Genomic DNA, 16,673 nt, shown 5'->3' with positions numbered 1-16,673 from the left:
AGCCTCAGGAATTGAGAGGAATGAACTTCAAATATTATGCATCTTTCCTTTAAGGCATTTTTCAAAATCAGCAGATCACCACCAGAAGATAAAAACGAGAATAAAATATCTGTGAGAGACAAAAGAAAACCAAAACAAGATAAATGTTTGAGGTGACAGATATACCAATTATCCTCATCTGATCATATTGGATACTTGTATTATCACACTGTACTCTATAAATATGTACCATCATTACACATTCATAAAACACAAAATCTATGGGGCTGGGATTGTGGCTCAGTGGTAGAGCCCTTGCCTAGCATGTGTGAGGCACTGGGTTTGATTCTCAGCACCACATACAAATACATAAAGGTTCATCAACAGCTAAAAAATCATTTTAAAAAACACAAAATCTACCAATGCAAATTATGTAGCTTATACTAAAAAAATTATTAAAGAATGGAAGCAAAGAAGTATCTCCAATTAAAGAAGCAGAAAGCATAAAGGGAATGCAGGAATAAATATTTATTGTGAAAACAAGAACAAAAACTGAGAGTAAATAATTGTATCAGAAACCCATCGGATGGTGTATAATGGGTACCAGTCCCCATCATCTGGGATATAACCAGAGAGTAACCATGGGAAGCCAGAAGGTACTGGTTGCTTCCTCCAAGAAGCAAACAAAAGGGTTCTCCTCTGCAATCAACCATTACCAGGAGGCTTCCAGGCACTCCAAGAAGCAGGTTTTCCTATTTAATTTGTTCTAGAAGAATCTGCTCATACGATTAGTCGTGAAACAGACATGAGCTGCAAGTTTGTTGCAAATTAGGAGACAAACATGATAATTTGCACAGACATAACTTATCACCCACAAAACCAAAGTGAGTATACTGAAAAATATTAAAAAATAATTTCCTATATACCCAAGGTTTAACAAGGTGAGAAGGCATTAGCACTAGGGAGGCCATGTGCAGCACAAATGAAAATGGCACAATACACACAGAGGATGTCAAAAATGTCTAAATCAGCTGTATTAAATTCCTGTTGTTGCTGTAACAAATTGCCACAAATTTAGGAGTTTAGAAAGACAACAATTTATTTTGTCCTCAAAGCTTCCTTCTATAGACACCTGAGATTCCATTTAGGGCCCACTGAATAATCCAGGACAATGATTCCTTCTCAAAATCTTCAATCACATCTGAAAAATCATTTTTACCATATAAGGTAACAATCACAGGTCCTAGGGATTAGGATTTGGATATCTCCAGGAGTTATTACTCCCTCCCATTACAACAATGGAGGAGTTAACAGCCAGAGGTCCTGATGGCAACCTGGTAATTCTACAAAGATACCAGGCTCAGTCCCTGAGTGAAGCGACTTACAGAAACAAAGGAGACACCACCAATCAGGATATGACTCCACCAGGCAGAGAGGCCTCTCCAGATTGGTTTCTATGAAGTAACTGTTGTTCCAAAAGGTGGAAATGAAAGTATGAATTACCAACTGATGGCTACAGAGTCAGATCTTGGGAAAATATTAGAGAAAAGAGCTGAGTACACAAAGACTCCAGGTTAAGATTGAGTTTATTCAGAAGATCCACAACAGACCCAACAGTCATGATGTGTGGATGCACCTGACTTCTACATTCCTTCATCTAATACTGCTAATGTCTGAAAGTCTGCCAACCGCATCCTACCCTACCTCTCTACCCCAATTCCAGTACCACAGGTCCTACCTGCTGCTTTCACTGCAGCCCTCGTCTCCCTCCCTTCTGCTATAGTTTCTTCCTTTTCTGAAATTGGACATACACTTTGCTACCTCAATCTGGGTACAGTCTATGTGCACGCCTAGAACTGAGGCCCGTCAAGCTCCCTAGCTACTTCCTGGCTCAGGCATCAGAAAGAAGTTGCTAAGCAACCCTGTCAGGTGTTCATCTACCTTTGAAATTCTGCACCCAGCCTATTCATTTTTCTTCACAATTTAATTACAATTTGCCACTTTATAAGATTTCATTTTTTATTTTTTGGAAGCACTGGTGATTGAACCCAGGTCCTCCTGCATACTAGGCATGAGCTTCTACAGGTAAGCCACATCCCACCCATACTTTGTCACTTTAAAACAATGGTCAACTAGCTGGGCATGCTGGCACTAGCTTGTACTCCTGGAGCTCTGGAGGTTGAGGCAGGAGGATTCCAGGTTCAAAGCCAACCTCAACAACTTAGCGAGGTCCTATCTCAAAATTAAATAATAAAAAGAGCTGGGGATATGGCTTGGTGGTTAAGCAGCCCTGGGTTCAATCCCTGGTACAAAAACAAATTTATTTCTTTTGTTTTAATCTTGAACCACAGCCCCTCAAAAACAAACCTGGGAATGTTTAGGTAATGACAGGACAGATTCAGGAAATAAAGCAACCCTTCCACACTACCCGTTTCTCTTAGCCACCAGGATACTATGGCCAGGACTATTTGGAATTTCTTAAGACAACAGGAAAGCAGTCCTAGACCCCATTCCTACCACTTACTGAGAAAAACAGTTTGTGTAAACTACTGCCCAGGCAGGAGTGAAGAAGCTGAATTCAAAAGACCCAAAGAGATCCCTGCACAACTTGAATGACGTTCAATGTGGCCTCCATTTTACTGGTAACCCTCTCCTACCTCTTCACCAGGGAAAGATCCTCCATATCCCTCCAGAAGTCTGACTGCCTCTCCCACCCCCAGACCCCACAAAAAAGTTTGGGAGGAACCAAGTGCCAAAATCTGACACAAACTTTGCAATCCATCTCAGAGATTTCATGCCCCCAGCGCCCACTGCTGGCCCCGGACAATTTCCCCATTGTGGTCAAGATGCACAGGTGCAATCTGAGTGTCTACAATCCTCCACATCCTTCACCAGTTCCCAGATCCCAACTAACAGGTACCTAGTTGGTTAAAAAAAAATAAAAAAATAAAAGAACAGCAGCAGCTAGCCCGGGCGCAATGACACACACTTGCAATCCCAGCAGCTCAGAAGAGAGAGGCAGGAGGATGGCAAGTTCAAAGTCAATCTCAGCAATTTAGCAAGCCCCAGTCTCTAAATTATATATAGAATTTAAAAGGGCCGGGGATGGGGGATGTAGCTCATTGGTTGAAAGCCCCTGGGTTCAATTCCCTGTACAAAACACACACACACACACACACACACACACACACACAACCTTGGAAAACCAAATCCTTGGGAAGACAAATCTGAGGGAAAACCGAAGAAAGCACACTCCGAAGGAAGGGAAAAATAAACTGAATCTGTCTGGGAATTTCTTCAGTTTACTATTACATAAATGAGTCTAGAGAGATCCCCACCAAATGTGGGGAGACCCACCAAGAGAAGTGGTATCTTTCTAGGAAAAAAGTTATGGGGTGGAGCTGGGATGCTCAATCAAGGAACTGGGAGGTGCCCCTGTATCCCAAATGCATGGAGTAAAAGGAGTACCCCGCCCCCCTCCCCCTCACCCCCCACCCCCCACCCCCCGACGCCCCTCCAAACACAGGTCCCAGGATGTGTCGAGGTTAAGACTTCACTCTCCCCATCCCAGGGTCCCCTATCCCTCCCCACAGACCTCCCCCTTCTGCTTCTCCTCCGCCAATCCCTGCCCCCACCCCATTGCCTTCCCCCTCCCTCCTCCATCTCACTCCCTGCTTTCCCCACAGCTGCCTTAACCTTCTAATCTGCATCCGCCCACGCTTGTCTTCCTCCCAACTCCAATCTCCCCCTCCACCCAATGGTCCCCAACCCCATTCCCTCCTCCCGGCTCTTATATTTCCAACCCACTCCTAGACCTGCCAGGTAGGCGGGGCCTTGGGTGCCACTCAGGCTCCTTTCACCCAACTTCCATCCCCCTCCCCTATCTCGCGCCAGTCCTAGAGAACTTTCTGGATATCCTGTTTGATCCCGCCCTGATCTCGCGAGATTCCGTCCGAGAAGAAAAGCGAAGCCAGGATTGGTCAATCCGGCGGTTTCCGAGGTCTAGGGAACTTGCTGAGTCAGCGTCTGCTTCTTTCCAACAGCTGCGCGAGGAAAGCGGCCACGTGGCGAAGCGCGCGGCGTAGAAGAAAGGGTGAGTTCAAACTCTGTCCTCCCCTTTCTCTTAGGGCGTCCTTGGCCGCCTCCCCAGCTACCACCCCTGCCCCGAGATTCCTGGTTTCCATCTGTAAGGGGGTTATCATAATTGAGAATTGAGATGAAGAGCATAAATAACAATGTGCTGGATTTGAGATAGTCAAGATACCCACTTCGGAAAAGTAGCCTTAGGGAAGAGGTTTAGACAGCATAATTCAACGGATGGAGGCGTCTGGGTTCACGGTTTGAGCTCATTTGCTGCCTGGGGTAGCCGCCCTAAGGATGGCCCCTCTGGCGGGCGAGGACGTACTGGGCGATGTGGGGTAGCTCAGCCAGAGGCGTCAGAATTCCGAGAAGAAGCTAGGGAGGGGCAGAAAATTGACTGCTGGCCAATGTACTTGAGGAGAAGGGTTAATTGTGAACAAACACAGGGTATGCCACTCAAATTGCCCTGCAGTCCCCCTGAGAAAGAAACTAGTGCTAAGGTTTGGAGATAATAAGTAGTCTCCCTCCCAAAAGGTAGGATTGAAGCCCAGTGGGGTTGTGCAGGCCTATAGTGAGGAAAATTGCAAGTTTGAGGCTAGCCTGGGCAGTTTAGTGGGACCATGGTTTAAAATAAAAAGTAAAGAGGATTGGGAAGGTAGCTTAGTGGTAGAGTGTCGCTGGATTCAATCCCCAGTACCTCAAAATATAAAAGGGCAGAATCAAGGCTCCAGTGCTGGTTCTTGGCAGTACTGGCAGGGGCCGTTGTTTCATAACTACATGTGTTCAAACACGATCTCATTGTTTTTGGAGCCTTTTGGTTATTGCTCTCAAACTTGTTTGGAAACTGGTGACACAGCAGGACATCTGGAAAACGAAGTATTGGAGGACCTGAGGCCAGTCTACGGTGTGCCAGTGTGCAGAAGACATCAGCAGGTAATTTAATTCCTTGTCCCATGTAGGTTTCCTGGAGTGGCCCTTCACCATCTTACCTTGTCACCAAGGAGCTAGAGTCAGTATCCTGAAGACCCTCCCAGTAGAAGCAAAAGCAGCCTTTGTTTTTTTCAAATAATTTTCCTCTACGAGTATTTTATTTCTTCAACTTTATTTTTATAAGAAGTAGCCCTAGCATGTTGGGGATTCTATTCCCATAACTGTGGTTATGTTAAGAATGTCTACTCATAAAATAATTAGACACCAAAGACTAGATCTGTGCAGGATGTCTAATAGGGAGGGTACATGAGCTCAGGAAGGTTTGATTTCACTTCTGGTGAGTGTGGATCACTTCTAGAAAGTGAGGAACAGGACTGCCCATCCTTGTCCTCGAGCACCACCTGGGGAAGGCCAGGGAGTCCTATGGTCTGATCTATATCTGGAGAATTGAGTTAGGTCAAGGATGACACCTGGGGAGTGAGCAGCAGGGTGCCAGTTTTAGGTCCCAGGTTAAGTGATTATAAACCCCAATGTCATTGACTCCAGAGCACGAGACTTGACATTTTGTCCAGTTTCAGACTCTGAGAGTGCTTATGTTAGGCACAGTGAACCCAAGACTCTGAGAAAAGAGGAGCCACGTGGAGAGAGTAAATTCCAGTCATGACCACAGAGGAACTTGGGGCAGATTGAGATGGTTCAGCCCTGGGCTGCCAGAACGTCTCCTATGTGGTGAGGAGGAGAATGAGCAGAGCAGAGCATAGGTCTCAAACTGTGGTCATGATGCTCCAGGGAGCTGTCTCCTGGAGCTGCTAGGCTGGGTTTTTCACACCCTTCTTAATCTCCGACTCAGAAGCCACCTTGCACATCTGCTGCACCCCTGACTGTGAAGAAGGATAGCACCCAAATGGAGGCTGTTACACTCCTCCATGATTTTGCCCATGTCTGCTATACACATATAGTGGAATTTCCCCTTTCTAACTCCTTTAGACACACCCCCAGCAGGCTCACACCCAGAGTCCAGTTGTGTCACCCTCACTTGCGTGGCCCTCTATGTGACTCAGATGCACGTGACATACCTTTGGGAGCATCATTTCCTGCACATGGAAAGGAAACATTGATCTGAGACCAGTGCTGAAGTTACATGTCTTCAGAGAGGAGCTAATGAGACCAGAAAAGTGAAAGGCTCTGGTATCTTTTAAGTTCTACCAAATATAAGGAATTATTTTTACTCTGTCATAGGCTGAACCATACCCACTCAGATCCAGGCCAATATTCCCCAACTTCCCACAGAAATATAATGAAGAAAATTGACCAGAAGAATGTGTCCCGAAGGAAATGATTGGGGAATCTCCACATTGAAGACACGCTCAGTTATTGTAATGGTCATAGAACAGTCAGAACTTAGCTTCAAATTTTATGAGGGAAAAGGTATTAGTCATGACACTGAGAGCATAAAGAATAATATGCTAGAAGCTGGTCCAAACTTAATAGGGCATAAAAAAGATGCTTGCTCTGTATCCAAAGTTCTGCACCAAGAAAACAAGCATTGTTCATACTAATCTTGATAAGATCTTTACAAAGGAACAAAACTTTCTCAATATTTCAAACATTACACTTAATAAGTCTGGTTTACATTTTTCATTTCTCTATACATTTATCACCAATAGAAAAATTATAGTGACTGGAAACATCATAATTTTGCCTGAGCAAAGTTAAGATGACTGCATAGTTTCAGTTTGCATGGTCATTTTTATGGCCTTGCTCTGGGAGTTCCTCCCTATCTCTCAGAATAACACTTGATGTCCCCTAAGGAACTCAGTAGATCTTTTTTTTAAATTTTATTTAGTTTTTATTGGTTCTTTTTAGTTATACATATTTTATTTTGACATAATTATAGAAACATGGAATATAATTTGTTCTAATTCAGTTTTCACTTCTTCCCCTCCCTTCTGCTACTCCCTGTTCCCCTCTTCTGCTCTAGAAAGGTTGGTAATTTTTTTTGAGTAAATCAAGGAGAGAGGATCCCCTGTGCCAGAGACTTCAGGGAACAAGTGCACAGGGCCACCCTACCTGTCCCAGGACCTCCTTCCTGCCCTTACCAAGGGATGTGGAGAATTTTTTCCAGTCGAATGTGAGACCATTGCCCCGGTATCCCAAGTACCATTGTTCCCCTTCTTTGTTCAGGAGAAAATGTTACACAGCCTAGGGAACCCTGGTTTTACTCCCATCACCAAGGGGCTAAATTTTGGATGACACATTCTCTATTACACATGACAGAGAGGGACAATCTTCACAGTCCAGTGATCTATGATGAATCAGGAGAATAAGGTGCAAACATCCCAAAGAGCATACTGCTCTGGGCTGAATGTCAAGGCTGGAACCCTCCCTCCTTCCCTATAGTCTCTCTCTCATCTTTGCATTCAGGATCTGTCCCTCTCCCCACACTCCCTAGTGTCCTGACTTGGGCCCTTGGGGTGGGGTAGGTGGACAGTGACCTTTAACAGTGTTACCTTATCCAGGCCAGACCCAACAAAGTCATACCCTTAGGACACTCCAGCCTCCAAATCCAGGCCCACATTGTCTTTGATTGGTCTTAAGACACTAACCTTCAACCTTTAAGGAACCCCGCTCTGTGAGAGCCAGTCCTGACTTCCTGCTCTACTGAAATTCTCCTTTCCCATCATTCTCTGACTTGCACCAACAACTCTCCACCACTCTGTGTCCTTGTTCCTTTTCCCCTGAGTTTATCAGACACACCACACACAATCACCACTACTACCACATCCCTTGAAATTAACTGACTGGACCCAGGAATACCTTGTCAGCAAGTAGGTCCTCATTGACAAGGAAGAAAGGGACAGTCCCCGTTTAGATGTAGACAGTATTCAGTCTGAAGTGAGACCATATCCAGTTGCGAACTGGAACGTGCCAGAAGAACCAATAGAGACCTTTGAATTTTTTGTTTTCTAAGGCAAATGTTTGACTGGATAATACTCACCATTGTAGAAATTACCTGGTTTGTTGTTTTGAGACATTTGTTTTTTGTTTTTTGTTTTTTTGTTTTTTTTTTCACCCCCAGTACTGGGGATTGAACCCAGTAGTGCTTTACCAGGGAGCTACAATCCCTATTCATAATTTTTTTACTTTGAAATGGTCTTGCAGCCCAAGCTAGCCCCGAACTTGTTATCCTCCTTCCTTGGCCTCCTGAGTTGCTGGGATTACAGGCATATGCCATAGCATCTGGCTTCTAGATACTGTAACAAGCAGCCCTAGTTAGAAAACTATGGCTTTTGATGGTCTTCTCTTCACCAGTGAAAAAAACATCAGCTCTAAACAGAATATCTTGTAGTTTCTGAAAAGCCAAGGACATGTGCATTTGGCCCCTGTGTATTTATCTGCTTGACTCCAAGATCCCAAAGAACCTACAGCTGTCACTTCTCAGTGGCTTTCAGGCTTGAAAAGGTTGCAGTCCCAGGTTTAGTCTCTAAGTATATCATCCTCTGCTCTCTCCCCAGCCTGCGTTCCTAGATTTAATTTTCTCAAGTCAAAGTTTTCTGAGCGAATCCTGAAACTCTTCTGGGGAAGGAACACCTTTTTACCTATAGGGAGAAAGGAAGATTGACTCTACCTTCTGCCTCAGTGATTATCTTGAGTTATTTTTTGAGACAGGGTCTTGCTCTGTTGTCCAGGCTGATATTGAACCCTGGACTCAGTGAATCCTCCTGCCTTAGCCTCCCGAATAGCTGGGATATGGGCCACTGCACCAAATTTATCCTTTCTTTTAATCACTCAGTTTCATCTGGGCAGAAGTCTTGAAGTTTCCCCAAACAAAACACTTGGACTTGTGTAATCAACTCCATCCCATCCCCATCCTTCCCAGCCCACCCCTTACTCCTATTTGTAATTTTGACTTAACTTTCTTTGGGGCAGCCTTGACCTTCAAAGTCTGGAAGACCACCACTCAGTTGTACCTTTGTACAAACCTAAATGGGTATTTGATTTGCATTGTTAGGGAACATAAATTATAGATTAAAATGTGGTATTTGTGAATTCTTAATTTGAGGGTTTTTACCCCCTTCTGAGCTGACATCATTCTTCATAGAGCTTTTTAACTTGAAATTTTTATGTGGCCACAAATTCTCCCAACAATTATACTTTCAGATGCTTTTGCTTTTACTTTCCCTTTTATGAATAGACATGTGGTTCAGTGAGTTGAACCCAAAGAATGCGAAACACCTTATCAGGGTACACAGAATGAAGATCCAATAATATAATCAGATTTCATTCTTCCATTATAATTGTAGACTTAGGGCTACAAAGGGGAAGGTGTACTCAGAAAGTCCTATGATAACTTCTGAGAACTATGGAAGGGGACCCAAAAGCCTGGAACATTGGAGTTAATTCTTTGGTCCTCCCTGACTTGAGGCACAAGGCTCCCTACACTGCATCTGGACCTGATGGGTCAGGAACCTCAACCAAGGTCTTCGTGGTCTGGGAGGCTAACTCTGTATAGAGTTTTCCTTTCCTTATGAAAGATCAGGATTAAGCTTTGCTCTTTCCTCTTAATGCATTTTGCCTTAACTTGAAACATTTTGTTTTCTGGTTTGGTTATGCCATTTTATATATGTTTAAAATAATTAAATATTTTTGTTTGTTTGTTTTGGAAATGAAAGACATGACTAGTTGGAATTTTATTTGATGACATTTAGAGTGCAACCAGTTCTGATTTTGTCATTTATAAGTTTTGTGGTTTTACTAGTTGGGTTTTTTTCTTTATTTTAAAAGCTTAGAAATACTTCATAGGTGAAATATAGAAGCATGCCTGTAATCCCAGTTGTCAGGAGGCTGAGACAGAAGAATCGAAAGTTTAAGACCAGCCTCAGCAACTAAGTGAGACTTTCTCTCAAAATAATAAGGGACAGGGGAAGTAGCTCAGTGATAGAGTGCCCCTGGGTTCAATCCACCATACCCCTTGGGGTGGGAGGGATTCATAGGATGTTTTTAGAGTGAAAGATTTTTCTCTCTCTCTCTTTTTTTTTTTTTTTTTCCTTTTTTCTTTGTTTTTTTCCCCCCTTTTCATCTTCTTGGGGATTGAAAGTTTATTCAAGACATTTAGGGTACAAGTACTGACTACAGTTAATGACAGTGAATTGTATACTGGAAAATTGCTAGAGTAGTAGATTTTAAAGGTTCTTACCACAATTACTAATGTAATTAGTATGTATATGATATAATGCCTATGTTAGTTAGCTTGAGTTAACCATTCAACAGTTTATGCATATTTCAAAATAAATGTAAGTATTTTTTGGTACTGGGGATTGAACCCAGGGTCACTCTACCACTGAGCTACATCCCCATTCCTTTTTAGTTTTTATTTTGAGACAGGATTTTGCTAAGCTTCTGGGACTGACCTCAAATTTGCCATCATCCTGCCTCAGCCTCCAGAGTCTGGGAATACAGACGTGCAGCAACACACCTAACTTGCTGTTTTAGTCAGTTCTTTGCTATGACTAAATGAACCAACCAGCACAACTTTAGAGGAGGAAAAGTTCATTTGAGGGCTCACAGTTTCAGAGGTGTTAGTCCATAGAAGCCTGGCTCCATTTCTCAGGGTTCGAGATGAGGCTGAATATCATGGCAGGAGAGAGTGGTGGAGGGAAGCAGAGAGAGAAATTCCACTCTCCAGATACAAAATATATACCCCACAGCTACGCCCCAATTCCTACCTCCTCCAGCCAAATCCTACCACTTCATTTAATCCCATCTGTGATTAATTCACTGATAGGATTAAGACTCTTACAACCCAATCATTTCTCCTCTGAAAGTTCCTGCATGGTCTCACATGTGAGCTTTTGGGGACACCTCACATCCAAACCGTAACACTCACTATACACCATGAATACATACTTTGTCAGTTAAAGTATTTTAAAGAAAATGGAGGCTTTGCTGTACTGTATATTATTCATTCCTCTGTATTTCATGTTAGAGTGATAATCCTAATATCACTGTGTAGTAGAGACACATTAAGATGTACCTCTTGGGGCTTGCCTAGCTCATGTGAGACAGTGGGTTCTATCCTCAGTACCGCATTAAAAAAATTGAATAAAAAAAAAATAAAGGGACTGTGTCCATCTATAACTAAAAATACTTTAAAAAGATGTACCTCTTGAATTTTTTCTTTCTTCCAAATGCTATGACTGCTATGACTAAATGACAGCATTTATAACTATAAACTGCTTTTATAGTTTCTCATTTAAAGGTTTTTTTAAAGGGAAATACAGTGGCACCCATTGTGCATGTGTTCCTTACCTGTCCCACCTGGCTTATTGTTGGAGCAGAGAAGGAGGCTTTGCTGGGCCATGTGATATTCCCATTCCCAATGTCCTTGGAAAATACAGGTGAGCATTACTAATCCAAAAATCTGAAATTCAAAATGCTCCAAAATCTGAAGGTTTTTGTGTGCCAACATGGTATTGTGTATGGAAAAATCTACACTAAAAAATTTGTTCCATGAAAAAATTATTATATCTGACACATTAAATTACATTCAGGCTATAAGGGGCATATAAAACATAATGAATTTTGTGTTTAGACATGGGTCCCTTACCCAAAATACCTTAGAGTCTACATGGCAGATATTCCAACATCTGAAATAATAAAAAAATCCCAAACGCTTCTGGTCCTGAACATTTCAATAAGATAGTCTTAATTTATAATTTCAAACTTTTCCCTAAAAGGGGCAGTCAGCTTTCAGGCTCCACAATACTTTCTTCTCAGGTGAATTAGAATTAAATGGAGCAGTGAATGGGTGGATATGAGATGGGGTCAGTGGTCATCTTGCCACCACCTCAGCACTTGACCAGATGCTCATTCTGGTGCTGGCAGAGACACAGAAGTGGCTCTGTGGCCACCAAGTACAGAATGGAATCAGGATAATCTGAGAATTTCCTTGCTATTGCCAGAGCAGTAACTAACCCTAAGTTGGTCCCTCTGAAGGATTGGGAGAATGTGGAGCTGCTTATTCTTAACCTGAGAATACCTTGTTCTCTGCATGTTTCCTCAGGATTCTCTTTAGAGCAGAGATTCATCAGGATAAGCATGTGGGCTCCACCAAGGCTCCTGGAATTGGCTGGGCAAAGTCTGTTGAGGGATGAGGCCTTGGCCATTGCAGCTCTGGAGGAGCTCCCCACAGAGCTCTTCCCACCTCTCTTCACGGTGGCCTATGCTGAGCGACGCAGTAAGACCCTGAAGGCGATGGTGCAGTCCTGGCCCTTTGCTTGCCTCCCTCTGGGATCCCTGATGAAGGAATGGCAGCCTCACCAGGAGAACTTCCAAGCTGCACTCAATGGGCTTGATGTGCTGCTTGCTCAGGAGGTTCGCCCCAGGTGAGGGTAGTCCAGTAGCCTCAAAGGGCCCTGGGAGTCAGCATGACACAGCTGGATTCAGGGAACATGGAGAGCCAAGAGGGTAGACCAGGGGCTTCTGGTGGTGCTAGTGAGGAAGTTCAAGGAGGCCTGAGGTCTGTTGCTTGGTGTCACTCTGGGAATGGGATTCTGGATGTGGAAAGCTGATTAAAATGCATAGGGTACTCCCTCCCAGGTACCAGAAGGGTCTTGGGAGAATGGATTCCAGAAGAATCCAAAGGAGAAGCAGGTTCCTGCAGCTTTGCTTCTTTCCAAGGTTATGAGTTTTCTGCTCTTATTCTGAGTTAATTACCTATTTTCCCTACAGAAGATGGAAACTGCAAGTGCTAGATTTACGCAAGAATGCTCACCGGGACTTCTGGACCATATGGTCTGGAAGCAAGGCTAGTGTGTACTCACTGATGGAGCCAGAGGCCACCCAGCCCATGAAGAAGCGAAGAGTGGATGGTTGCAGAACAAGGGGGAAGCAGCCCTTGGCTCCTGTGGAAGTGCTTATAGACCTGTGTCTCAAGGAAGGCAGCCGTGATAAATTGCTTGCTTCCCTCATTGAGAAGGTCAAGCAAAAGAAAGGTTTACTACACCTGTGCTGTAAGAAATTGAAAATTTTTTCAGTGCCCATGCAAAATATTAAGACGATCCTGAAAATGGTGCGGCTGGACTCTGTCCAGGATTTGGAAGTGAATTGTACCTGGAAATTGTCCACCTTGGGGAAGTTTGCTCCTCATCTGGGTCAGATGGGTAATCTGCGCAGACTCCTCCTATCCCACATCCACATGTCTTCCTACACTTCCTTGGAGGAGGAGGAGCAGTGTGTCAGTCAGTTCACCTCTCAGTTCCTCAGTCTGCATCACCTCCAGGAACTGTATTTGGACTCTATCTCCTTTCTCAAAGGCCGTCTGAACCAGGTGCTCAGGTGAGGGATGATGGTAAGGTTGCTCTGTAGACTAGAATAAGCCTTTATTCATTTCAGTAACAGCAATGGGCATCTTCTGTGTGCCTGCCACAAACAATGAAAGAGGGATCAGGTCACTAGAAGTCACCATATCGTCTTGTTCCCAAGTATGGTATCACACAGCTACCCCAATAAAGGTTAGAGGTTGTCTTAGTCTCTTTTCTGTTGCTAATAATACAATAGCACAGACTGGGTACATCATAAAAAATAGATTTATTTTAGATCACAGTTTTATTCCAAGGTTGAGGAGCCACATCCAGTAATGGCCTCCTTGCTGGCAGAGTTTCTGAGTAGTGCAGGCATTGTAGTGAGAGGGAGTGTTCAAGAGTCCTCACCAAACTAGCTTTTATAGTAGACCTACTCTTGAGATTACCCGTTACTAGTCACCGTGAATGCATTAATCCAGTCATGAAAGCAGAGCCCAAATCACTTCTTAAAGGTCCCACCTCTTAATATCTTATAATACGGGTTAAATTTCCACATGAATTTTGGAAAGACCAAATTCAGTTATAAAGTTGGTTAGACGCTATTAACAGTGACTTACTGCTACTAGACACTAAATAATGGATTTATGTCTGGGGAGTGTGGCTTTGGGAAGTGATGTCTAAGATGACTAAAAATAGCTAAGCAAGGAGAGCATTAAAGAAGGGAAAGCCCATCAAACATTTCAGATTATAGGTTCTGCACTTAGCGATCTTATCAGCATGAATCTCTCCCTCCAGATTTGTCTCAAATATCCCGTCTGTAAAGGGTTGTTTGGAACTCCAGGTAAGGGAATGTGTGGAAAATAACTTGTTTCTGGGTCATTCTCACCCTCTGATACCCACTACCAATATTTCCCAGCACTAACTGCTCTGTCTTTCCCCAGGTGCCTGAAGAGCCCCTTGGAGACATTGTCAATCACTAACTGCCTGCTTTCAGAGTCAGATTTGACACATCTGTCCCAATGCCCCAACATCAGTCAGCTAAAGGATCTGGGTTTGAGTGGGGTCAATCTAACCTGTATAAGTTTTGAGCCCCTCCAGGCTCTATTAGAGAGAACCTCCACCACCCTTCAGGATCTGGACTTAGATGAATGTGGGATCATGGACTCCCAGTTCACTGCTATCCTGCCTGCCTTGAGCCACTGCTCCCAGCTGACAACCTTCAGCTTCTGTGGGAATCCCATCTCCATGGCTGTGTTAGAGAACCTCCTGCTTCACACCATCGGGCTGAGCAAGCTAAGCCATGTAATGTATCCTGCCCCACTGGAGAGTTATGAAGATGTTGAAGGTACCCTCCACCTAGGGAGGCTTGCCTACCTGCATGCCAAGCTGAAGCAAATGCTGCGTGATTTGGGGCGACCAGGCATGGTCTGGTTCAGTGCCAACCCCTGTCCTCACTGTGGTGACAGGACCTTCTATGACCCAGAACCCATTCTGTGTCCCTGTTACATGCCTGCTTAGATGAATGCACATATCCACAGCTTTATTTTGGATGTGTGGACATACTGAAGCACAGAAAGTAAACACATTTAGAAGAAAGAAGCCAGTTTCAGTTTTCAGTTTCAGTTAAGTGGGAAAAGAGTGATGGGATTGGGGGGCAGTTGTTTACTTGGAAGTTTGTTCATGTCTTTGGGGAGATGCATGTTACAAAGTTAGAAGTATGAATCTGAATTTCTAGAAATATATGTTGAGAGTTACCTCTTCATGAATGGCTGTAAAGAAATGGCCAGAAATAAAAAGAACCTCAATGCAAACCATTTTGTATACTCTGTGATATTTGAACCTGCTTCCCCCTCAGGAACATCCAGCTATTGAAGAAATGAGAAGGCACTAAGATGCTTAGAGCACTTGGATGGTGCCAAGAACTCATGGCACCATTTATCATTCTCTCCATTTGGTTCTCTCTGGGGCATACCTTTCCTACTTATTTCTGTGGCTATTCAGGGGGTCAGTACACACAAGTTGTATTCTCGGGGCCTGAAACAGTGTCCAACAGTGAATACCACTGGAGTAAAGTGTTCTTTACATGAGCTGTCACTGCTAACCCCACTGAAACTTTACACTCACTTCCCTGTTCTCTATAGCATCCATAAGTCTCGATCTCTGACCTTTTGCTGTGTATAGGGATTCAATGTGTACCAATTAGGCCCTCAGTACTGGAAGGGATAAACATCCCTTGTATGATTTGGAGCTTACGAACCCATTTGACCATGTCTTGCCCCTACTTGAATTTAATTAGTGGCTAGTTAAGAATGTATAAATTCACTTTAATAAAATACATCATATTTAATATTTGTATCCACATTAAAAATTAGGACATCCTTAGGTGGTCTTATTAATGACAATGAATTTCCACCATATGATTCCCTCCTTTGTTAAGGAGGTAAAAAACCACCTTGGAACTAATGAGACAGTTTGGATCTGGGGTCTCAGTAGTGTGAACAAACCCATGCTAGGTCCCAGGAGCAGTGAGGTGGAAGCAGATGAATGGGAGATTTGGGAGTTGGGAGTAGATTGGGGCCACTCCATAGGACAATATCCAAAAGTAAAGGAGATACCATATTGTGGGATTGGACCTTATAATTATTGGGCATTTGGCTTGCCTGACTGCCCAGGGAGCAAGAGGACTGCCTGCCTCCCAGCCACTACCTGCACCATACCACTGCATTCTGCCCCTGGGCTAGCACACCGTCTTTGTGACATAACCTCTCAGGAAAGCACTTGGGGAGAAGACCACACACCCAAAAAAAAGGTTAGGGCTCCATTTGCTTGTTTCTCTGAGTTTTTTTTTTTTTTTTTTTTTTGGTGTTGGGGATCGAACTCAGGGCCTTGTGCTTACAAGGCAAGCACTACTACCAGCTGAGCTATCTCCCCAGCCCCTGTTTCTCTGAGTATGATCAAGCCCAATCCTATTTGTTCTTCAGAGGCCTTGCTTGGTGCTAGACACTCAGGTGAATGCTGCTGTCATTGCTGACAGCAACTTTCTATCTTGCTACACACAGCTGGCCCTCCTTCATTCTCTTCCCATAACAGTTACTCTTTCTGCTGTTATCCCTTTCCAGTCTCCTATTCTAAATCCCATAAGAAAGAAATGGGCCCATAAGCTTGTAGAGAACACTTGGGTACATCCTAGAGAAGATAAAATGTATAACCAATGGTATACCTGAAGTAGGACTAAGAAAAGATGCCTCTTTTCCTGAAATATACCTTTCCCAGCATCACTTCCCATAGACCCAAGTTACAGGAAATATTTCACAGAAGGGGAAACCTACACCTTTAGGGTCTGAGGAAATGGGCAGATTTTCCAGGAGTGAAGACCAAAGA

At 43.7% G+C, this 16,673-nt stretch overlaps 1 protein-coding gene across 1 annotated transcript; it reads left to right on the top strand.

The window, feature by feature from the left end:
* Positions 1-9,113: 9,113 nt before the first annotated feature.
* On the top strand, positions 9,114-14,810 carry LOC124991212 (melanoma antigen preferentially expressed in tumors-like). The gene is made up of 4 exons (XM_047562073.1): positions 9,114-9,158; positions 12,067-12,374; positions 12,721-13,326; positions 14,234-14,810. The coding sequence occupies exons 1-4, from the start codon at positions 9,114-9,116 to the stop codon at positions 14,808-14,810; spliced, it is 1,536 nt and encodes a 511-aa protein (XP_047418029.1).
* Positions 14,811-16,673: the final 1,863 nt, after the last annotated feature.

This window comes from Sciurus carolinensis, chromosome 8, assembly GCF_902686445.1.
Source record: "Sciurus carolinensis chromosome 8, mSciCar1.2, whole genome shotgun sequence".
NCBI lineage: Eukaryota > Metazoa > Chordata > Mammalia > Rodentia > Sciuridae > Sciurus > Sciurus carolinensis.
This window is presented reverse-complemented; position numbering and strand designations above follow the sequence as displayed.